This window comes from Desmodus rotundus, chromosome 6 (genome assembly GCF_022682495.2).
Source record: "Desmodus rotundus isolate HL8 chromosome 6, HLdesRot8A.1, whole genome shotgun sequence".
NCBI lineage: Eukaryota > Metazoa > Chordata > Mammalia > Chiroptera > Phyllostomidae > Desmodus > Desmodus rotundus.
Window position 1 is genome coordinate 43,346,861 of NC_071392.1, and position 25,432 is coordinate 43,372,292.

The window sequence follows — 25,432 nt, forward strand, 5'->3', positions numbered from 1 at the left end:
TCCATTAACATAATCTCCTTCTTGTTATGAAACAGTGCCTTCCTAAGGTGCCACCTCTCATTCTGCTCAATTCCCCAGTAGCTGTGTTCTGGTCAACCAGGTCTCAGCATTTTCTCCCACTTAGGATGGGAATTTATCTTTCTGAGTATGATTTTGTCTGTTTTTCCACCTCCAGGCTTTTGTCCCTCTCCTCCATTTTCTGCAAACTCACCACCATTTCTGAGCCAGAATAAGCCCCTGAGTTGGCCCTGTTAGATTGGGGCATTTATGTCTCCGTTTACGTATAACTTTTTAACTTCATAGTATTTTCTTTCTCCTAATTATGTTGCAGGCATGGGTTATCAGTGGTTTGTTATGGTTTTTCAGGGTAAGTAAAGAGGTTAAAATTTTATAATATTGAAGCTCAGTATGTTTCAATAAATTATTTTAAGTGGATGTTGATAATAAACAGGTCAATGGATGGATTAACATAAACTCATAAAAATTAAGAGAAACTGGAGATGTACATTTTGAAATCCTAAGCATATAGTTTCCTCCTAAATCTTTCTTTATATCCAGAGCTCTAGGAATTTTTTTAATAGCCTACCACATTCATCACTTTTTGACCTTTTAATGCAGCTTAAAAACATAAACCAAATATTACTCTTAAGTCTTTAACAGAAAACATCCTCTTTTGTGCCATTCCTTCCTCCTCCTACTTCTCATTTCTTTTATCATCACTCAAGGACATGCTTATTGATTTTAGACCGAGGGGAAGGGAGGAAGAGAGGGACAGAGACATCGATTGATTGCCTCTTGTACAAGCCTGACCAGGGACTGAACCTGCAACCTAGGCATGTGCCCTGACCGGGAATCAAACCTACAACCTTTCGGTTTATGGGACACGCTCCAACCAACTGAACCACACCAGCCACTTTTTTTCACCATCTCAAATAGATTACCTTGTCATGTTTAAGTTAGCATTGCAACAGCTCACATCTATAGGTGATTTCTACCAGGTAGGAAAGGGCCCCTGAATGCCCAAAACATTATTGAGTGCACATTTGTGTGCGTGCCAATATCTGCCAAGATAATCTTGTACATTTTCTACTCAACTTTGGTAAGATACATGAAAGAATAAATTTATTTGGAATTTTTTGTGCAATTATAATTTTTTGAAAAGAATTTTATTCTTTTTTAAAAATATATTTTATTGATTATGCTATTACAGTTGTCCCAATTTTTCCCCCTTTGTCCCCCTCTGCCCAGTACTCCCCTTCTCTCCAGCAATCCTCTCCTTTAGTTTATGTCCATGGGTTGTGCATACAAGTTCTTTGCCTTCTCCGTTTCTTATACTATTTCTGACATCACCCTGTTTATTTTGTACCTACCAATTATGCTTCTTAATCCCTATACCTTTTCTCCCATTCTCCCCTTCCCCTTCCTAACTGATAACCCTCAAAATGATTTCCATATCTATGATTCTGTTCCTGTTCTGGTTGTTTGCATAGTTTTGGTTTTTCTTTTAGATTCACTTGTTGATAGTTGTGATCTTCTTTTTCTTAAATAAGTCCTTTTAACATTTCATGTAATAATGGCTTGGTAATGATGAACTCCTTTAACTTGACCTTATCTGGGAAGCACTTTATCTGCCCTTCCATTGTAAATGATAGCTTTGCTGGATAGAGTAATCTAAGTTGTAGATCCTTGCTTTTCATCACTTCTTGCCCCTCTAGCCTCTAGTCCCCTCTAGCCTACAAAGTTACTTTTGAGACATCAGCTGATACACTTGTGGGAAGTCTTTTGTAGGTAATTTTATGTTTTTCTCTTGATGCTTTTAAGATTCTCTCTGTACCTTTAACCTTTGGCATTTTTATGATGATGTGTCTTGATATGGTCCTCTTTCAGTCCAACTTATTTGCAGCTCTCTGTGCTTCCTGGACTTGTATGTCTATTTCCTTCACCAAGTTTAAGGAAGTATTTTTTCATTATTTTTCAAATAAGTTTTCAATTTCTTGGTCTTCCACTTTTCCTTCTGGCACCCCTATGATTCAGATATTGGCACATTTAAAGTTGTCCCAGAGGTTCCTAAGCCTATACTCAATTTGTTTGTTGTTTTTTCTTCCTGCTGTTGTGATTTAATGCTTTTTCCTTCCTTGTGTTCCACATCATTTATTTGATTCTCTCCTTCATCCTCTCCACTGTTGGCTCCCTGTAGATTTTTCTTTATTTCACTTAGTGTAAACTTCATTTCTTCCCTTACATTTTTGCCATACTCAATGAGTTCTTTGAGCATCCTGATTTCTAGTGTTTTGAACTCTGTATCTGATAGGTTGGTTATCTCTGTTTTGTTTAGTTCTTTTTGGGGGGATTCTGTTCTGTTCTTTCATTTGGGCCATATTTCTTTGTCTCCTCAATTCAGCAGCCTCCCTGTTTTTGTTTCTGTGTATTAGAGCAGCTTTGACTCCCTGTCTTATAAAAGGCACATGTACATTGTGTGGGGCAGAGTCTTAAGTAATCATCAGGGCAGGGCAACCTTTGTGGCTCTATATGCAGGGAGGGCTCGGAGAGGGGACAATGTCACTACCTGACTTCTGGAGGTTTGCCCGGCAGTTGCCCCATTTCCAGTTAGTTCACCCACTTTCCAAATGTAACTGGCGCCCATCCAGCTGTTGCCCTGTTGGTGAATCCCAGCATGGGTGGGTTTGCGTATGTTCTAAGTCCATGCGGTCCCTTTAAACAGACTCTCCTGAAAAATCTGGGAATTTTTGCTGTCCCAACCCCCACTGGTTTTTATAGCCAGAAGTTATGGGAATCTCTCTTCCTGGTACTAGAACCCTGAGCTATGCCTAGGGTAGGATCACTGGCTCCCAAGGTATCCCTCACGATTTTTATCCACTACACCTGACTATGTGAATGCCCATTCTGCTACCGCTGCCACTGCTGCCACCACCTCTCTGAGCCACACTGTGTCGCCACACCTCTCCACCCGTCTCTGTGACTCCACCCTTCTTACCCGTCTGGATGAATGTGGCTTCTTTAAATCCTTAGTTGTTGTCCATACAGCTCAATTTTCTGACAGTTCTGATTGTTATTTGTTTTGAGATACAGTTGTAATGTGGTTGTGCAATGAGGTGAAGCATATCTACCTACACTTCTATCTTGACCGGAAGTCTGCAGTTGTATTTTTTTAATTGAGAAGAAGTCCATGAAATCATGGTCAATAATTTAAAAACGCACTATAATACTCTGGTGATGAAATGCTCAGGCTGAATCCACGTAATAACATGAATTAAATGTCAGCACTGTAAATACAGCTCAGCCAGTTCTTTCCACTGTCAAAATAGTAAAGCTCCTATCTGCCCATGAACAAAAACCTCACAGCCTCTATTTCCATGAAATCAAATGGGTGTGTGCTCTTCCATGTAAGCCCTCTCTGAAGATGATGGACCATAATTAAACATATTCTATTTCAATTTTAGGTTGCATAGTTTGTTTTGTTTGATTGTTTATTTTCCTACTGAATGAAATAATATTCTCTGATAAAGAGGAGCGAATTTGAGTCTTGATACATAGAAAAAGGCCTGGATGGATACACTCTCAACTTTATGTATGGAAATAGGACTGTGATTAGCTCATCAATATTGTATGGATTTTGTTAAAAACGAGAATGTATCCAGAATTTACTTTTATAATTACAACTGCATTTTGAATAAAGGAAAGTAGAGACAAAGATATAATAAAGTTCATCAATAAGAAAAATGTGATTTCTTGCATTTTTTACTCTTTCACAGTATCCTTTTCTTCCTTCTTTTTCTTTCTTTCTATAAATGTGTTTCTTGTAAAATCTCACACTCCTTAGGACTACTTGGGAATAAAAGTTATATAACATTTCCAGAAAAATTTAGTTCTATTTTTTGATTTGTATAATATATAGTAAAAATCTTATAAAGACTGAAGGAAAATATTTTAAATGAGTATTAGCTATGACCATATTATAAACTAGACAGTATATTACTCAACCTTAAGAAACACTGTATGTTTCTTATGTTCTTTTGCAATGTCATTACCTCTAAAAAAAAAAGAGAGCCTTAATTAAAAATTAAAACTGGTCCAAATAAAGTAATACAAAGTTAAAGGAAATGGTCTCCCCTCTGGTCCTTTTTCCTCTCCAATATCTTATTACTTCATATGCTTCCTAAATTAGTCTGCTTTCCTGGCCTTAAAGAGAACTGTAAGCTGCCCACCAGGATGGGCTTATAAACAACTTTTTATGAATTGACATAAGTCATTCAATAGCCTGTATAAGACACTGCCTTCCAGAAAAGGAACTAACCCTCACCCCATATTTGAAACTCATTATTATTTTAAAGATTTTATTTATGTTTAGAGAGAGGGGAAAGGAGGGAGAATGAAAGAGATAGAAACATCAATGTACAAGAGAAACATCAGTCAGTTGCCTCTCACATGCCCCTAACTGGGGACCTGGCCCACAAACCAGGCATGTGCCCTGACTGGAAATCAAACCAGCAACCTTTCAGTTCACAGGACAACACCCAACCCATACAGCTACTCCAGTCGGGGTGGAACTCAAATTATTGAATCTGTATTTTCTAGGATTCAAGATGCAGTAACTCTTAAACATGAATGTGGTATTTACCTAGGTTTTCTAGCAGAAAGATAGACAACAGAAAAAAATAGTAAAATAAAATTAAAAGTCACTTTCTTGGAAAAGTCTATAGGATAAGTTGACATATTATAAAAGAATATAAATGCAAAAATTCTGTATTCTTATTTTGTTCAAAAATTTAACACTATCCAAATGAATTCAGTGTTATATGTTTCTGATTGAATATTAATAAAGTGTGAATAGAAGTCATCTAATTAATAGAAGGAGTTGGTAAAATAGCTTTTTCATTGTTTTTATTTTGAAATTATTTTAGGTTTTAAGAAAATCTCAAAAAGAGTGCAAAGTATTTTTATATACCTTTAGCCTAGCTTCCACTAATGTTAACACCTTTTATAAATACAATTATTGAAACCAGGAAATTAACATTCATATAGAGTCTGTATGAATCGTCTATATTATAGATTATTAACTAATGTACAAATCTTATTTGAATTTTGCCAGTTGTATCACTAATGTTCCTTTTCTGACCCAGTACCTAATCCAGAATCGTACAGTGCATTGTAGTCTTCCTGTCTACGTAGTCTCCTCCTCGTTGTGACATTACCTGTCTTTCCATTTTATGATCTTGGCCCAGTGAAGAGTACTGACCAGTTATGTTGTAGACTGTCACAGGTGTGGCCCTATATTTGCCAAAGGGCACCCATACAGGATTATTCTGTGGGTGTGTTTTTAATCTGAAGGCAGCCATCACATTGATCTGCCGGGCCAACCACTTGGATCTATTCTGAAGAAAATGAACTGGATTAATGAATTCTTGGGAGGATTTGGGATACAGAATTGGGAGACTGAGAGATCAAAGTAATAATAGCAGTGCTTGAGACAAAAGGTAACATGGAGTCAAGTCTGGGCCAACCATCGCAGGACACACACAAGATGAGCAACAGAAGCAGCCAGTCACTAAAAGAGAAAGGAACACAGGGATAAAGGGTATAGTTTAAAAGACAAAAAGTAAGACAGACAGACGGAGTCCCTCTGAGATATCCTGAGTAAGTGTATCCTAGCTTCCTCACAGCTATCCTGTACTTGGGTCCCATTTCCATAAGATAATACTGCCCTTGTACTCTATAAACTTCCCAGGTGCAGCCTGAAAACTGCTATTTGCGAGTTACCATAAAGGAGTCTCTATTTCCTACGATGACAGTGGACCTAACAAACAAACAAATAAAATTTGGAGAGAACAAGTAAATACAAAATATAGCATAGTAGCTGTGGCAAAATCCAGGCATTATAGGATGCCTACTTAATCTTTTGATTCTTTCACAGTTTTACAAAGTTTATATGACTGATACAAATTAATCTAGACATTTACACAGACTGCTGCAGAAGGGATCACTTCAGGAATACCTACTCATTGAATTTCCTCTATGATTCCATGGCCTGGGGGGAAAAAAAACTCAATTAAAAACAATTCTTAGCCCTGGCTGGTGTGGCCCAGTGGGTTGAGTGCCAGCCTATGAACCTAAAGGTCACCCAGTTCGATTCCCAATTGGGACACAAGCCTGGGTCCCCAGTTGGGGTTGTGCAGGAGGCAACCAAATGATGTATCTCTTGCACATTGGTGTTTCTCTTCCTTTCTTTCTCCCTCACTTCCCCTGTGTCTAAAAAATAAGTAAAATCTTAAAAAAAAACCATTTCTTAATGCAGCATTAACCTTCTAATCTCGTGTTTATTTTTCCCTTTGCATAATATATGTTATTCTTTCATCAGTGTGACCTTAATCATCTGTAACTTTGTCCTGTGTTGTTAAATAAAATATTCTAAGTAACCCAGGACCCAAAAGCCCCAAGCTACATGCTTGTCTGATTAAGCAAATAGTATAACACTGGAAATTATTTTTTTCATTTGTTAACTTTATCTTTAAAAGAAGCCATTGGTTTTTAAAAATCAATTCAAGACCAAATAGTTCACTTTTCACAGTGAAAGATGATTCTTAATTTTTCATCATCTAAATGCACCTGTAATCTTAAATTTTAATGTACATATAAGCTTATAACCTTAAAGAGTTTATTTTTGACTTGTCTTTATGAGTGAAGAAAGACTTGTGTTTTTGTTATCATTCTAGGCTAGACCTTTCTTTGTTGCTCAAGAAGAACATCATCAAGGGGAAGACCCATACCCCCTTGCACATACACATACACATGCAGATAAACACACATGTATACACACACACGAGTGTACACACATATAAATGCACAGACATATGTAATGAATACACACACACCTTTTAAAATATTTGCTGTAGATTTTTATACTCATTCTGCCACACTTACAAATGAAGAAGTACATGTATGTGTTACTGTTTTCTTGTAACATTCATCTATCAATCCTTTAAACATATTTAAAATGAAATAAATGGCAGCTGTTTGTAATGAAAAATTAGAGCTATAGTGTATTGTTTTGCTTCAAAGTGTGAGTTAAGGGCCACTGATAGTTTCTTTTAAAGTACAAGTGCTTTAATAACATATAATTTTCAGCACAAATTAATGATTTATTTTGGAAATATGAAGCAAGCAGGCAAACAAACACAATATATTAATATCTTATAAAAAAAGATTTCCCCTAAATTCTGATGAATGAATTCTTCTTGATGACAAAGTGAAAGGATTATAAATAAATGTTTGATGGATTTTTGGTGCTGTAAATCTGCAAAGATGAGAAATCAATGAAATCTGTACTTATGGGATGCATTGTTCAGAATTAGTGATTTACTCAAAAGAGAGTCAAAGATAAGGAATATGTGAAGGAATGGTTTACATTATAAAAGAAAGTTTTAAAAATTGGACCATGAAATGCTTCCATATAACCATGCCATTAAGGAGTAAAACTACATCCATAAAATTAATAATATTAAGCTCTTATTCCATATGTTATTGAATATGATTATTTTGTGTGGCATTCTTGAAATTATATTAAATCTATTTAAATAGGAATCTCTATATTCAGTCATATTAATAATACACATCCACAATATTGGTTGCTGTGCTCTGTATATTCTTTTACTTTAGTAAAAGGCACTCTGCTGCTTGTAAAAGGCACCCAATAGATGTTTGTCAAACGGACTCTTCATTTTAATAGCCACATTCTCTAGTAGCTTGAAGGATTTGGTATAAACTATGTATATAGTTATTCTACATTACTTTAAGTGTTATTTATACTCTATTAAATAGTGCCTAAATTGACATCTAAACTGGTTAAGATTGCTGGAACCAGAGCCCGAGGATTTTGAATGCCGAGTTTAATTGTTAGGGTAAAATGAGTTAGTACATGGAAGTTCATCAGTGTCTGGACCTTAGTAAATACCCAGTAAAAGTGTGCTCTCGTTATCATTTTGAAAGAAAAATTTCTTAAGGTACTTGGCAATGTGGTGTTATAATTTTATTAAGATAGAACAACTCTAAGGATGAGTAAGCAGTCATAGCCTAGACTTTATATTTAAAAGAAAAAAAAGAAGCACTAGAAAATTTTCTTCAGTATTTAAGCTAAGCTCTAAAGATAGAAGCCAAAAAGAAAAACAATGATAAACTTACCAAATAAAATTTACAATTTCTATGTGTTACAAAAATGTTGAACAAAATTATAATCTAAACAAACTCTTAATATATATGCAACATATGTGATAAAGAATTAAAATCCTTAATTAGTAAAGATCTTATAAATTAATAAAAATGCACAAAAGAAGAAATAATTGTGCAAGAGTGGACAAATGAAAATGTTCAAACTAGAAATCCAAGAAAGGTAAATTAAAAGAGCTATGAGCTGCCATTTTAAAATCATTTTGATTGATTTTCAAGTAATGATACATAATACTTTATCTGCATATCCAAAATTCAAAAGCTCTGAAAACTGCCTTTTGTAACTCCTTTGCCAGCAAAATATAACTGACCGGGACCCGCTGGCAGCAACCCCGTGCTAACCGCTATGAGGTAGTTCTTATTTGTGTCTCTCAGTGTGGATCACATAACTGGCTGCATAAACACTCATGTGTTTGATTAGAAAGTACTTTCCCCAATCCTACTTGGAGTGCTACAGATTAGAAAGCATTTGCATCATGTTCACTTTCTTAAACTGGAAAAATACTGAATTCCAAAACCTATCTATCTCCGAAAGTTTTGGATGGGAATTGTGGACGTGTGTTTAATTTGATGGGTCAGAGAAACAAAGTCACTCTGAGATTATAAACTGGTTCTCTTCTGTGAGTGTGAAGGTAGTAATCTGGCTGTGTATCAAAAGCCATAAAAGGGTGCACGCACTTTCATCCAAAGTCCCACTTCTAGAAATACGTCATTACTACATTACTGGGAAAATGATGAAAGTTTAGGTTTAGTAAATCCAACACAGATGACATATAATAAGTAAAAACTGGAAAGTCCCAATGGTTAATAATAGAAAACTGCTGGGATTACAAAGGCCCCGGCCATACCACAGACGACTACTGCGCCCCATTGGGTAATATTGTTCAGTAACATTTATTCATGTTGAAAGATGCCCATGATATTTCATTAAGTAGGCTATAACAATAATATGCACTATAAGCTCTAATTTCTTAAAAATATTATTGGTGTATAGAGATGTATATATATGTCAGTGTATATACTGTATTTTACCATGTATAATGATCACTTTTTGCCCAAAATTTTGAGGGAAAAAGAAGAATGCATCTTATATGTGGGTATAATAATGGGTATGTATAATGCACACAAAACCTGGGTATGCATTATACACAGCAAAATATGGTATGTATACACACACATATATAGAAACAATATTCACCAAAATATTAACAGTGGTTACCTCTGGATGGAGAAATTGCAAGTGGTTCTAATTTTTTATAACTGTACTTTGTCTAAGTAAACATATATTACTACTATAATAATAAAACTTTTAAATTTTATTTAAATATATTATTTAGAGTATGCCAATATTTAACTTAGATTTCAAATTCTATATACATAAAATTAATATCCATCAAGAAAAATATAATGTTCTTTATGTTTAGGAATTAGTAATTATAAAGGCAGTGTGCCATGAGGCAAAGCCTGGTTTTCAAACAGCCTATTTTTGCATATAGTAGCATTTATAGCATTGTTGACATTTTAAATGTGTGTGTATTAAAATTACCCATGTAGAACTGGAAATATGAACCATATTGTCACGGAAAATGCATTCAGAATTTTAGACTTTATAAAAAATATGCCCGAAAGAATATTGGCATTATTCAAAACTGACCCATGTGGAGAGAACAGTAAGCTAACCATCTTGAATAGTGGAATGTCAACTGAGAATTTATAATGTCTATTGTTACATTCATCAGAAAAAAATTGCTATCCTAGGAAATAGATTTTGAAAATATGATCTTTCTCCTGAAACAATCCCTTTAACTATACACATAAATAAGAAAGCTGTATGCACTTTCAGGAGAGCAGCTTGCCTTCTGCATTGCCTTGAGCAGTGGTAACATGATGACATGCCGCCCTACGGTTTGGCGTGGGATAAACAGCCAGGCCCAGCAGTACATCTGCACAGAAGAGAGTTCTCTGTTTTAACTGCCAATTGTCAAGTTGGTGCTTCTAATAGTTCCTACAATATGTGTTTGAAATTTGGTGCTGACACTGACTGCTTTCCTCCTCTTTGGTAGACTATTTCTGCAATCCACGAACAATTAAATTATATTACTTTTTATTAGAAATTGTGATATCTGTTACTTATTTACTAAAAGAAATAACTTTTTATTTTACAGAGCTTCCATATGGCTGGGAAAAAATCGATGATCCCATATATGGCACTTATTATGTTGAGTAAGTTTCTAAGTGCGATATTAACTTCTTATTAATATGTTCTGAAATCATGTTAGTATTTCATTTATTGAGTATGTGTGGCTAACACTCCCTTTATTTCCCTTTCATCTTACTTGGAAGTATCCACAAAGACTCTAGCAACACTAGCTAGCTGTCTCTTGCCTCTTCCAACTTGCTAATTTGTCATTCCTTTTCTTTGACTCAAGATTCTAAAACACCATTTGAAAAAGTGTGTTTCACATTGTCCTCTAAATGAGTGATAATTAAAGATATTAAAGTAAATGCACTTCATTTTCTCATCAAAATTTTGGGAGCTGACTCAGGAGTATAAAAAGATGTTCTAATAAACCAAATTTCAAAGTCAATTAAATGAAGCAGCCATACTTTCCAGTCAAATGATGAAATAAATTTTAGACATATTTTCCATTTTCAGATCCCATTTCAAATCAATAGTATTCTCCCTGTAGATTGGATTTCTATATTACTGGAGGTTGCATTGCCTTAATGTATCTTAGCATAATATAAGTTATCTCCTCTATGGACCCATTTATTCCAAATAAAGCCCTTATTAAGGACTAAATTATATACATATTTTTCTTAAGCAAATTAAGTAATATTCATACTTTTCAAAAGTTAAATATGTGACTTATTTTTCCAGAATCCCCTTTTTTCATGAAAAATGTTTCTATTAATATTGTATAATGTGATTTATGTTGTTTGGTGAGTTACAAAGCCTACATTTTCCTTATGGGAAGTGTTAATATATTTCCCATGAAATGCAGAGATTGGAAAACAAAAGACAGTCAGATTTATTTATCAAGATCCGACTCTGTTTTCTCCAATCATATTCTGTTTTACAGTAATAATCCAGATGTTCAAGGGTTACAAGATTGATGGATTTATTGCTAAATTGTTTTTGTAACCATATTCAAACAGTTCCTGGGCTTTTACTAAGTGACAAGCCTTTCTCTGTGGTGGGGAAGTATGGATGAGTAAGACCCAGGTGTTCCCTGCCCTTGAGTATCTTCCTCATAACCTCTGGTCTTGAATACTTTGACCCACCATTGTCATTTGGAAAAGCCCCAATTTGGGTACCATAGTCAGCCATTTCCAAGCAAAGTGAATTTACCTCATTTGTCACATGCAATCTTCTAACATAGTGTCTAATGTTCTAATGTCATGTGGATGCTCAATAAATGCAAAAAGTAAGATAAACACACAGAGGTATCTCTAATTGCAAAAATGAAGGGAAATCACTTCTAAAGAATTATAGGACCCCCAAGTTCCACTACATTGCTAACCAATTAAAAAATACAAATATCTTAATAGTAATGCACCTGCATTTCCTGGATAAAGTTAGCAGCATTGAATGTTTCCAATAAATGCTAGCTTGTCTTAATTCACTGAATCAGATCACATTGTGCCAAAGCTTTTTACATGTAAAATCCAAGGCAGTTCCATATCATGAAAGAAAACTGAGATATCTGCCATGCCAGACCTCATCTTCGATATACTTCCTTGCTGAATTCGTAGAGTAAGAATCTTTTCCTTAGTTCAGATATTGGAAAACTCCATAAAAAGCCAGATAAATATTTGGGGTGGGGCAGAGGACATATGGCTTCTGTCACAATTACTCAATTCAGCCATTGTAGCTTGAAAGCAACCATAAATGTCACTTAAATGAATGGGTACAGCTATGTTTCAATAAAAATTTATTTGCAAAGACAGCCAGCTGGCTGAATTTGACCTGCAGAACATAGTTTACTGACCCCTCCCTTATTCTGTTTCTCCAGATTGTTATTCCATGTCCTCAGCTCGTTTTGAGCTGACACCCAATGTGGGAAACAGTATTTAACCCAAACCTTTCTTATCCATTTTAATTATCTATCATAGAAGTGAGACAGCCACATGTCAGATAGCAATGCTTCCTACTTTCTTGATCATTGAGATATGTGTTCTTCAAGATATGATGCTGGTTTGTAGTTAATTATTGAACTGGTTATTGACTATAGCTCTATAAGAAAATTGTCCTTATTATAGTTATACTAGGATGGTTATCCTTTGCTGGTTTTTGCTTAAATTATATTTCTCTTTACATTTCTCCACTTCATTTTTAATATATTACCATCATAATCAGAAAGTTATTTATAAGTTAAATAGTCATGCCCTATATTAGATAAGATTAATATTTAATAATTTTATTTTTTAAATATTTTAAAGATTTTATTTTTTGTATTTTTAGACAGAGGGGAAGACAAGCAGAAAGAGAAGGAGAGAAACATCAATGTGTGGTTGCCTCTTGCACTCCCCCAGCTGGGGACCTGGCCTGCAACCCAGGCATGTGCCATGACTGGAAATTGAACTGGAGACCCTTTGATTTGCAGGCCAGTGCTCAGTCCACTGAGCCACACCAGCCAGGGCAACATTTAATAATTTTAGATTTCAAATAGTAGTTAAGCTCACCATACAGATAAGTCAAACAGGTTAATGTCCTTCTGGTTGCTTCCAGTTCTATTACTTGTCATGGCTTTTCCCAATTACACCACCCCGTAAGGCACACCATCTCAGTGTCAGTGTTATCAGGCCAAGCAGAAAATTGAGACAGATTATTCTAACTTAAAGATAATTTTAAGTAGAATTGTATTCCAATATTTCTTGGAAACATCTTTTGGGAAAAAATCATTAGCATAATTAAAATACCTCAATTTATTTTATATAATATAACATTACTTAAAATGAGGGATGTTTTCTATCACAAAAAAAGACAGCTTATTCATTTGAATTGGAATATGCTTGTTTACACAGTTTATTTTAATTATTCAAAAAATGTGAATCTCATCTCCATGACACTATTATTTTCACAAGGTATATATTGATTCTGAATAATACTTTTGTTTGTGAAATCTCTATGAATAGATATGTGGATGTTGTACTTATTTATCTCTTTTAGTCCATAGAGTATTTCTGTTGGAAAAAAATTCACCTAATTTCTTTATAGTTAATTTATACACAAAAAAAATAGTAACTGTCTAGTTGAAGTTGAAATTTCAATTTTTCAGTAGATATCATAAATACAAAATATAATATGCCTAATTTAAGACAATGTATAATTGAAGTGATAACATTAAGGTCAATATCTTAGAGAATCATTCATTTTCATTTGCAATCTTAATATTTAGTTAATGTAATAAAGCAAGGTGGTCTTTATGACAAATCTGTAATCAAGAAAATGTTGATTCACTAATTCTATTGATGATGATGATGGGCAGTGGGTTTTCCACAGAATTATCATTTTTGATGTTTAATTATACATCTATTTATGCAATTGGAGATACAAAATATGAAAAACATTTCACTTCCCCACCCAGTGACAGAAAAGCCTGTACAAGGACATTAGAAGTTCAGCTTAGCAGTCTGTCAGTCGCTTCAAACAGACCGACAACAGGGAACAGAAGTTGCGGAGTGGGCTCTTTGTCATCCGCAGGGCACATCAGATATAAACCAGTCTGCGCCTCTCGCACAGCTCCACAAACACTCGTTTTCCTGTCAGCCCCAGACAAGCAGACAGGAATGCCAGCAATCAAAAGCAGGGAAGTATTTATAGAACTTGAAACTGAGAAACCTAGATTGCATAGCCTTTGACCACTATTACTGACTTTACCTTTTAAAGTTACAGGTTTAAAATATTGAAAAGACAGAAAAATTATCATCATCATCATGCTATCAGAATAGCTAACATTTATGGAATACTTAGTATGTGCCATGAACTGGGCTAGTGCTCAACTGTCTTTACCACATTTATAACATTTTCTGTAGTGACAGTGAGGTAAATGGTCCTAAATTGATATTGAAGAAACAGGCTGAAGATGTTAAAGAACTTACCCAGTGTTACACAGTATAGATAGGAATGGTCATAATTTGCACCAGGCAGTCTGACCGTACAGCCCAGATTCCAAACTCTGCCCAGAATGCTTCCCATAAATTTAGTATTCACAATCTATAATGGTCCAAACAAGCATCAGACTCATTACTGGAGAAGAAAGGAGGGTAGCTAGAGAAAGTCTCCTCTCTGGCTCTCCTCTGTACAGTGAGTGTCCCAGCACGTGTCTGACACTGGGCAGTCGGTGCTGCACGCAGCCTGTGAGACTGGCTTCTGACACAAGCATTCAGAGGGTCCAGCTCCACTGCCTACTACATCAGAGGGCTCCGGAGGGCAGGGCCAATGGAGCAAGACTTGCAAGATTTGAAAGAGGAGGAGTCCCTACCATGTGTACCTTAACATAGGAAAGTCAACACTGGTTTGGCTCAGAAGTGGCAGCCACGCAGCTCTGAATGCTGGAGAACAATGGGCCCTACTCATCTATTTCATTTACGTCTTCCATTATTTCTTTTGCAGACAGAGCAGATGGACCAAGTTTCCATTCTGTAGCAGCAGAGAGAAGTCAGCCCAATTTTTCCTGACAGACACCAAATCCATGATAATACAAAACTTAGCAATGTCTTAAAATGTCCTAAGTTGCTAACTAGAAATGTAACTGTCACTGCTTCTAAAGAAATGGGAAATTTTTTAATGGAAAAAAAAGTGCAAAATGTAGAGTTGAACAGCTGTGACTTTTGTACCAATGTGGTTTTTTCCCTCCTCTTTTGTGAAATTATGTCTGCTGGGTACATTTTGGTTTCAATGGCAGCTACACAATTTGCTTAACTAGCTAGTCCAGAAGACACAATTTCCTGGAGCAGCTTTCACGCAAAGCTGCCTCCTCTGGCACAGGCAGAGGAGCAAACCGTGTAGCTACAGTTAAAATGACGGTGGAGATTGGCAGATGTGATTTTCATGTAAAAGTTTTACAGGGTTTTCATGTGATGTCACACATCTGCTACTATAAAACATTATTTGTATGCAGTTTCGGAAAGAGTGAAAAACACTGCAAAGTATCTTCAATGTGATATTCAATGTAAAAGGAAAAGCACATTCATTTCATGGTTAACAGTGAATATCCATCATGACGCAGCACATGCAGCAAGCTGGAAAGTGGTTGCAGAGGATTTTAACTCAATATCATATCTTAAGAATGTTTCTCTTTGTCATCTCCTTGAGAGATTTTCTAAATTTTCCAAGAAAATCTTCCTAACTTCATAATTTTTAAGTCAGCATAACCCTAAGTATCTCTAATAGAAATAAACAGAAAGGGGTGCCCTTGTAAAAATCTTGCTTGTTCTTAGAGAATTCTTTTCCTATAATGAAAGTTAATTTTTAAAATTTTCAGTTTTTTCTTCAATCTTTAAAAACTTGCAAACTTTTTTTGATGCTATTTGACAACTATTTAACAAAGACATTTTCCCCAAAATATCTTCTCAAAAATTTACGTAATAGAAGATGCTCAACTGAAGTGGCATTGTTGGTGAAGTTGCTCCGTGTCTTTCTATGGTAAAGTGAGCTCTAAATTCTGTCAACAGAGTTTGATCATTGTCAGTTATTATCACTCAGCATCCGGCAGTACAGGCTGCAGTTTCTCAGGCTGCCAGCCCCTCGGCCTCCCAGCTGTGAAATCTTGAGTTACTGAGAAGAAGCAGGAAGATGAGAGAGAAGGGATATTAGATGCCAAGTAGTATTCTAAGTGTTTTATGTACACAGCTCATTTAATGCTCACATAAAAACCTATGAAGTTTGTATTATTATTACCATTTTATAGACAAGGAAACTGAGGTACAGATATTTTTACAAGTACTAAATGAGGGACATAGAATTTGGACCTCGACAGTCTTATTCCACAGGCAGTGTTTAGCACTTAGCTCAGGTGTGTAGTTAGTGCTTTAAATGTCGGCTATTTTTATGTTGTTTGTCCCAATAACATGGATAAAACCTTTTCTTATGGTGTTACTGCTTTTCCAGTTCCTTCATGATTACAGTAAACCCCCCAAAAGGAACAATTCTAAGAAGAGATATTTGATTTATAAGATACATTTGCTTAACATCATGTTCAGAGTGTACCACATTGAATTAAGAATAGTGTTTCTTTAAATTAGTGATAATTCCATAAGCCCAATGCAAATGATAAAACAAGGACTACTGAGTGCATTATCTCCATGGCAACCATGGTGGGGAGGTTTCAGGGTAATTCCTAAGGAAGTTATTTTTGTCAAAATTGTCCATAGTACATGTCATCTAATGTACCTGCGGATTTGTGGTGATACTAGTAGGTATAGTAATGTTTCATGCACTATTTTAACTTGTAATGTGCTTTCACATCCATAGTCCCAGCTGACAATCACTGACAGCGAGGAAGGTGGAAGCTGTCTGATGCCAGATACAGCTAGACAAGAACTTTCGATAGAGTAGCTATGTTTTTATATTAATACAAAATGTTTATACTGTGAAAAGCATTTTCTCATATTTATTTAAAAAGCACAATTCAGTTAACTTCACCATTGAACAAAAGGAATATACCAAAATCAATATGGGGCACTGTATCTCTAACTGAACTACAATTAGCTCTTTTTTGCTGAATGACTAAACTTACATTTTACTTACTTATAGCTGACACAGGCCAATTTCACTTTGTGGCATCATTCCCTGAAAACAAGCAATCAGGCTTCGTAAGTGAGGGAGCTCCACACACATGCTCTTTATACGACCTTCACATTCTGACAGTCTGTAATTGTAAGAATCTTCTGGTTCCAAATCAAGAATGTTTCAGGAGCCCGGAAGTTTAAATTGGTTTAATTTCAGGTGGACTTTTATAAACAAAAATGAAGTATTTGCCTTGACATTAGAGTTACATATAAATTTTTTTTAAAAAACTAAGTTTTACAATTTTACTTAATCATTTTCTTTGTCTTGAGATCAGTAATAAAAGACAGAAATTGTCTCCTGCATCAACTTCTTTGTCTACAGACCGTCTTCAACATCAACTTTTTTTTAGAATAAATTTGTGTAAAAAGATGAATGTAACGTAAACACTGACATTTTTGGTTGGTTTGTCTTTAAGCATATTTTATGAATCCAACAAATTAAATCAGACTCTTTTTTAGGCACTTTGCAGAGGTTACGCACCAGCAAACCACACCATATAACACAGTGCCGGGGAACTTAGTGGTAGAGACAGCAATGGGAGGGACGCAGTGCCTGAGTCCCTAGGGCATCAAGAGACAAGAAAGCAATGACTGTCAGAATTGGAAGCTCCATGCTGTGTGTCCCAAAGTAGGGACATGCTCCCTCCCTCTTCTTTACAGGGCCATCAAACTTGAAATGGCCTCGTGAAGACAGGGAGGATGTCCACATTCAGGGAACTGTTGCTTAAGGTGACTGCAGACAACCTTTTGAACTGGATGTGACCTGCGTGGGGAGTATTGTTTCCGCACTGAGAGGACCTAGATAGAGCCCTGTGGGAAGTGCTGCCCCTCCTGCTGGAGGAGGGGCCCCCCATCCCATGCAGCTCATTGCTAGGCAAACAAGAGAAAACTGTCACCATCTCTCAAGGGACAATTCTGTTTGCCTCTTGCCAAGACTATGATATATCAAGCAAATTATTGTTATTATTCCATAATTTGTGAGACAGTTTGTACATCTTACTCATTCTCCTTCGGAATTAAATATGCCTTGTTTCTTGTGTGTGAACTACAGATTGTCTCATGTTGCCAGTCGGTATCATCACTCACTTTGGAGTCATAGCTTAGACTGAGACTAAGTTCCAAAGTTAGCACCTAAAATAGAAATTGCATAGAGTCAAAGTTATCCTAACAATCCCTAAGATTGTTGGAGGCTAGCACACTGAAAAAACACAGCCATTTATTTTCCTCTGTTAGAAAAAAATTCTTTCCAAGCACTTAGGTCTTTTTGATCATTAATAGATACATAATTGGAATCATATTCTGCTCAGAGATATGCCGATCCTGTCAGAGGAAGATGGGAACTTAAACTGAAGAGGCAGCAGATTGGTGTCATTCTTTGAGCACCCTATGATTAAATAAAACAGAGGCTGGTCACCTGTACTGGGTAGAATGTAATTCCCTCCCCCCCACAAGAGAACGACAGTTTCATCTCTTTTTCAGTATGCAGATAGTGTTTTTCAGAATTACTTTTGTGTCACAGAACATGATGTTAATTAATAGTTTGTCGAAGTTTGCATCCATTATTTTGAATTGCAGGCTAGTACAAAATTACACTTAACCTCTCTGGCTTTATCAAGGAACATCCACTGAACTTGTGTCAATAAGAATACATTTGGCCCTTTTCCTCTGCCAAGCCTTGTTACTTTCTCATTATGATGCTAATCAAAGAATACTTAAAATTTAAAAGCATTTTCTTTCAATTTCTACCTGTTATTTGGCTAAACAGTAACAGATGGGGTGGGCAAAAGTCGGTTTATAGTTCTGAGTATGCAAAGCAGAGTTTATCCTTGTATTATTATTTATTGATTATTGTATTATTGTATAGTTATTGCATTGTTTTAACTATAAAGCTACTTTGGCCACCCTTGTACATTACCATTCTTTTATTTTAGTTTAATGATCTCAACAATATCATGGTACACATGTTATGGAAATAAGGCTTCCAAAAGGGTGGGTCATTATAATAGAATCTCCTTAGAGATATGGAAAAACATAAAAACATATTTGATATCTACAGACACGAGACTAATGTCAAGATTTTCAGTGAAAGGGCAGAAAAATAAAGGTAAGCTTGTAAACAAAAGGTCAGTGTAAGCACTACTGTATTTTTCAATATTATCACAGATGAATATATTCAAAGGGATACAGTTTACCCACTTTGTGTATTGCATAATATAGAGTGACATTGTTAAACATTATTTATTACTAGTATTAAACAGATGACTTCATATTTAAATGGATGAAGTCATATTACAATAGACTCAGCTAGCTGTATAATAAAAATGGATGAATCACAAAAACTTTCATTATCAAATTTCACATGTTTAATTTCAATCTAAATAAGTAAGATGAACTTTAAAAGTGTCAAGAAAAAAACATCTTGCTCTGTGGCTGAGAAGGTTGACTGATCTACTACAGACAAAACCAATAAAATTAGTTTTGCACTAACTTAGCCTGGAAGAAACTCGCCATTAGAAGTCTGGTTTCTAAAGCTTACCGAGCACCACTTGTTGGTGCTCACGTCATCATGTAAAGATCTTAGTTTCAATGACCATTAAGCTCAACATGCCTATGTGGGGGATGACCAAGTCCCCTCGTTCTGCTCTTACATCACTTTCTGCAGTTCCAATTAGGAATCAAAAAACACATTAATATGGATAGATAGAACGATGGATAAAATCAAATAGAAAAATGATAGCAACGATTGTTTTCTGTTTCCTGTAATAGCACTTAGTAATTTAGTTTGCAGCATTGACTTAATATGTAAATGCTTAGTAACTATTAGTCAACCCAGAAAAATAATAGCTACCATCTGTTAAGCACTTGGCATGTAATAGGCATTTTACATAAGTCATTTAATCATCACCACAATGCTTTACGTCAGACACTGTTACACCTGTTTTATAGACAGAGCAACACAAACTTAGAGAAGCTGGCCGTCGAGCTAGCTCGTAGGAGGAAACAAGAGACTTGCAGCCCAGGATAGGGGTTAAGAGACTTTATGCTGTCTGCATGTAAATTACAGTGGACTCCCAGACTCTAAATATAAAAAAATAATGTTAAAATCAGCTTGGATTTATACAATGCTTTAGTTTGAACACTTTCACATATTATATCTGTGTGCTCTTCCAAACAGCCCCCTGAGGTGAATAAGACATTTACAGATGAGGCACTTGCAGTTCAGAGATATTGGGAGAATTTCACAAAGGCAGTGTGTGGTAGACTCTTCAAATGTAGCTGAAACCCTAATGCTGGTTCAGGTCAGAAATGGAAAAGTCATGGTTAGTAGCTTTCATTTTGGTGACACCCAAGCGGTACATGTGAGGTTGAGGGGACCAGGGAGAGCATGTGGCTCCCCTCACCTCTGTCATTCCCCGTGGCCTAATTTATCACTTCCAGGTGACCTTTCTGTGAGTGTCAGGGGGAGAGTTTCCACCGGCACTTGAGGTTCTACTGTGTTACCATTTAAGGAATTTCTTGCTAAGTAAGCTCTATGTTTTCACTTATTGCATCGCTGGCCCTCAGCTGGACCTAATATGTCTTTTTCAAAGTTTGAAACAAGACATGCATGGTTGTGTTCTTGACTATCCCCATTCTCACGCACATAGAGCTGTAAACATGTTCATAAATATTAGTGCAGAATCATCTTATCATTATCATAATTGCCAAAGGCACGGCCCAGGCTTACCTTCCAGTTGACAAGGGCAGAATACAAGAAAATTAGAGTTAGGACTAGCCCTTAGGGAAGCTGAAAGGCAACCCTTGGAGGAGACCCTTCTGGCTTGAAAACCTTAAGCCAGGTCTCCTGGCTAGTCATTCATATTCTCATTACCATTTCATTTCTCCATTCACTCACAATGAAAAACATACCCACACACGTGTTTTCTTGTGAAACATTGTCAGTTCCTTTTTCTATATACATAATCATTGGGTTCTTTTTAAAAATTCTTCAATAGTCAACGCAATGTGCTGTATTTTCACATTTTTTGTCTTGGGAAAGTCAACAGGTAATTTACAAGGATGTGAAAGTTTCCAGTTTTCCAATGAACACTGATAAAAAGGAAAATAAGAATCGCCTGTCCCAAGTATATGACAAATTACCAATCATATCTCATGCCTGCATGTGTATAAGTAACATCACTTGAATAGTAAGTGCATATCTGTGTCAGACCCCATAAATCAGAGTTGCTGGATTTGGCACTACACAGAGTGGCCTTTGATTCATGCACCCGCCCCTTATTTCGAGATCTACAGAAAATCGTTTACCGTCTCTGAGGAGCAGACGAATTAAAAGCATGAAACCTGTTTAGCTGAGGAACATACTGCTCGCTTGATGAATATTAGTTCCCATCCCTACCATCCACAATTCTCCTTTTATTCTCTCTTTTATTTACAAGGGCGACATTCATTCTTCAGTTTCTTTCCATAAATTGTAAATCTATTAAATAGAACTTAAATCTCAACAAAAAATGTGTAGCTTTAAAAGTTTGCAAAATGGTGTATTCTTCTGAAATATACAGCACTGCATCTTACATCTTCTTCATGTAGAGATTTCGAATGAAAAATACAAAGTCAGCCAATGTGAGGGCCTAAATTAACCAATCTTGCATGTATGTTATGGAAAGGAACAAAAAAGTTATGTGAAAACACCCCCCCCATTTCAGTTAAATGAAACTATCCTCTAGACCAGCGACTTTCAATCTTTTTCTTCTCATGGCACCCATGAACTAACTACTGAAATTCTGCAGCACACCAAAAAACATTGTTTTGCCAATCTGACAAAAAATAGGTATACTTCTGATTCACTCACACTGGACAGCTATTGTTGTGCTGGCTGTTGTCATTTTTTATTTGACAATCTAAGGGAAAAGAGGTCAGTGCCCCTGACTAAATAGTCAGGTGTTGCATATTTTAAAAATTCTTGCAGCACACCGGTTGAGAATCGCTGACCTAGTCTGTGACTTTGCTCTTTCAGCAATAGTGTAAGTTTAGACATAGTGTGTTAATTATGTAAAATTCTGCAACAATACTTCTTCCTCAAAAAGCAATCTATCAAAAACAACAATGAAGTGCCCTGGCCAGGTAGCTCCGTTGGTTGGAGCATTGTCCCATACACCAAAAACGTTACAGGTTTGATTGCCAGTCAGGGCACATACCTAGGCTGCATGTTCAATACCCAGTCAGGGCACATAAGAGAGGCAACTGATCAATGTTTCTCTCTCACATCTCTCTCTCTGTCTCTCTCAAATCAATAAAAACATATCCTCAGGTAAGGAATGAATGAATGAATGAATGAATGAATGAATACAACAATGAAGTAACTTATTACCACCTATCTTTGCTCTCGGTTCTGCTGAACCTTTGTGCTCTATTCCCACTACTTCTTTTTGCCATGACTTTCTTGCCTGGGTCCTTATCTTTTTCAGTGAGAGCCTCCTGCTCACACTCAGGCCCCATGGCTACTTATTAGTAGTAAGGTATTGAAAGGTTGTGTGATTCTATGTATTCAGACAGTAGATCCTTTTCTCTTTAAGACTCATCTAAAGTATTTTTAAATTTTGGTTTTCTAATGTCTCCTGCATTGCTTTTAAGCATATAAAAGGAATAGCTATGTATTTGATTTCCTCATGGTCTGATCAGTAATAAAGACACAGTTGTCAAGAATAATACTTTCAAAAATCTTCTCACTCTGATTATTGGACTTGGAAACCTGGGGAGTTTGAGTGTTATACAGAATTGTAATTATTTGCATGTCCTGTGGACTCGAAGTCTGCCACAGGCATGTCCATCTCCCTCCATTAGCACTCTTCCCCAACTCCCTCCTTGCTGGATAATCCCTGATATCAGGGATGTTGTACTCACGATTCCTCCCTGTCTGAACATCCCTGGTAATTCTTTGATTGTCTTTGGAGTCAGGGCCCAAAGTATTCCTGCCTCCAAGGCTGTATATGTCTGTCCTTATATATGAGTGATGTGTATGCACAAGTATATAATATTTAATCATATTTTTGGAGTTCCATGAACTTAGGCTCACATTTTAACCACTCATAAATAATTTATTAAGAAATAGCAATCCAGTTAACACAGAGTATAGTACAGGTCAGACTGTTCTCACCCCTCCCAGCACACTGTAATGTCGAGTTTCCTGGAAAATGTGATTCCTTACAGTCATAAAGCATCTCTTATTCTGCCTCATAGTCCCAGGTAAAAGTAATAGTTAGCACATTGTACAGAGCTGGTAAACGATGCTGAAATGACTGAGAGTTCTAGGGAGCACCACGACTTTCCTTCACGCTTAATATGGTGAAGCTCATCCTTATAATCAGGAACAAGGCACATCTTCCCAGATGGAGACCTTCGAAGCTATGGTTGTCCATTAGACTAAACTCATAATGGAAATAGGGAGACTTTGAAACATACAAAACCTCACACCATGATTTGGAAGTACCCTTCCAGCCTTGTAGCTTTCATCCTCCGCCCGCCTCCTCCTCCCACACCACCACCCACAGGCGGGCGACCATATGCATGTGTGTATTCACAAGCCCTGTATTCTGGCTAAGCAGAACCCAATGTTCCTGAACACCTTAGCATCCACTACTGTCTTCCTAAAACGTTCCCTACTCTACTTGTCAAAATAAATCCATCCTTCCAGAATCTGCTCCAGTGTCACTTCGTCTGTGAGGTGTCTTCACAATTCATCAAACGCAGTTGTCTTTTCTTCCTTTGAGTATCCACTTTGTGCAGACAAATTTAGGAACTTTTCACCCTGCGTTATATTTTTCTGGCCACTTGTAGAATGACCAGCTCATTCCAGTTTACCCAGGACTGTCCAGGTTTTAAAAGTAAAAGTGCCATGCCCCTGGGAAACCCTTTAGTCCCAGGCTAACTGACATGGTTGGTCACCCAACTTGTGTCTCCCCATTGCAGTGTGGGCCCCCTTGGTGAAGGGGTTGTGTCATATTCATCTTTGTGATCCCGGTGCCTAGCACACTGATGAACTAATGAATTTGTAACTGAGACTGAAAGGACTTAAGCCACTTAGTCAGGGTTGGCAAATACCAGTGGAAGAGCATTATTAACCTTGTCTCCCAGTACAGAAAGATCTTGAAATAGTGGAGTCTTTTCGTTTCCCTCTAGATAAGCTCTATCCTACTTCTAAGTTGATAACTCACTACTTTTGCTCAATCTAGCAGAGACAAAAGGTTAGCATTATCTTTGATAACAACAACTTCCTCCCGCACCCAGCAACAAAATTTAGGAGAGACATTTTATGAGAATAAGAAGGGATGAATAGAAACCAATATTTTTAAGTGCATGCTCTGACATTTTTTTAGGTGGTTCTATGTATGTTACAGGTCCTGGGGCCTTCATGAAATGATTAACCGTGCACATTGCCATCTCTGCTGGGAGAAAAATATCAAGTTTTCTATGTACTTGGTAAATAGTAATGGTTAAGTGACAAATCCCCCTTACACATAAGATACACATAAAATATATACTACAGGTTAATGTCTTAACTAAATAACTTAGCACTATTACTAGGGGAGGGAGGGGGAGAGAGCTCATTTATCTGAAAATATAACCACACTTAGAAAGTTCAGCTTCATGGGGAGTGGAGGACAGACTGCTTAGCTGTGAGAGTTTCAGCTCCATATGGATGCCCTTCTCAGCCAGCTGTGAGTCCACCTCCCGCCTTGACACCGTATCCCCAGATCAGAAGACACCCTCCTGTTCAGAAAGAGTGGGAGAAAATAGCACATGAATGATTCAACCTTCCCGCCCACATTTCCCTCAGGTATAGTAGGGAACAATGAATGGACATTTATAGAAAGAAAAATTATCACTTTACTGGTAGAATTGGGAAAAAATCTTTCAAGAGGCAGGATCCAATTATTCTGTTTTCTTTTTAAACGCTCCAAGTAAAATAGATTCAATCTTCCTTGCATGCAAAATTCATATTTTAAAATAAAGTACATTTAAAATATTAGTCATTAGTGCTTTTAAAATTAGCTTTTCAAAGCACTGTGAGGTATACATTGTATTATGTAAACTTCATTTTGTAATTCTTTCTGTTCCTGTTTTATCTCCCTCATTAGACTGCATGGCTGACTCACCTTTGCCCTTCCCGGAGTTCCCCACCACTCTGCCTACCCAAGAGTATTTGAGAAACAACTCTCTGATGAATCCTGACATCTCTTGTACACGTCATCCAGGCACTGGTCTTAAGTGATTTGCTGGTTTTAATTCATATAATATGCACAACAACTTTATGGGGCAGATGTTACCTTTATTCCAAATTTACAATGAAAAAATTCCGAAGTACAGAAAAAGTAAATGATGTGCCCAGGGTCACACG

The 25,432-nt window shown here is 36.5% G+C and overlaps 1 protein-coding gene across 1 annotated transcript in view; it reads left to right on the forward strand.

Moving 5' to 3' along the window:
* MAGI2 (membrane associated guanylate kinase, WW and PDZ domain containing 2) overlaps positions 1-25,432 on the forward strand; it is a 1,366,741-nt gene that overhangs the window by 1,043,656 nt on the left and 297,653 nt on the right. The window contains 1 exon segment of the mRNA XM_053926810.1: positions 10,407-10,464. Coding sequence (XP_053782785.1) covers positions 10,407-10,464 — 58 coding nt within the window.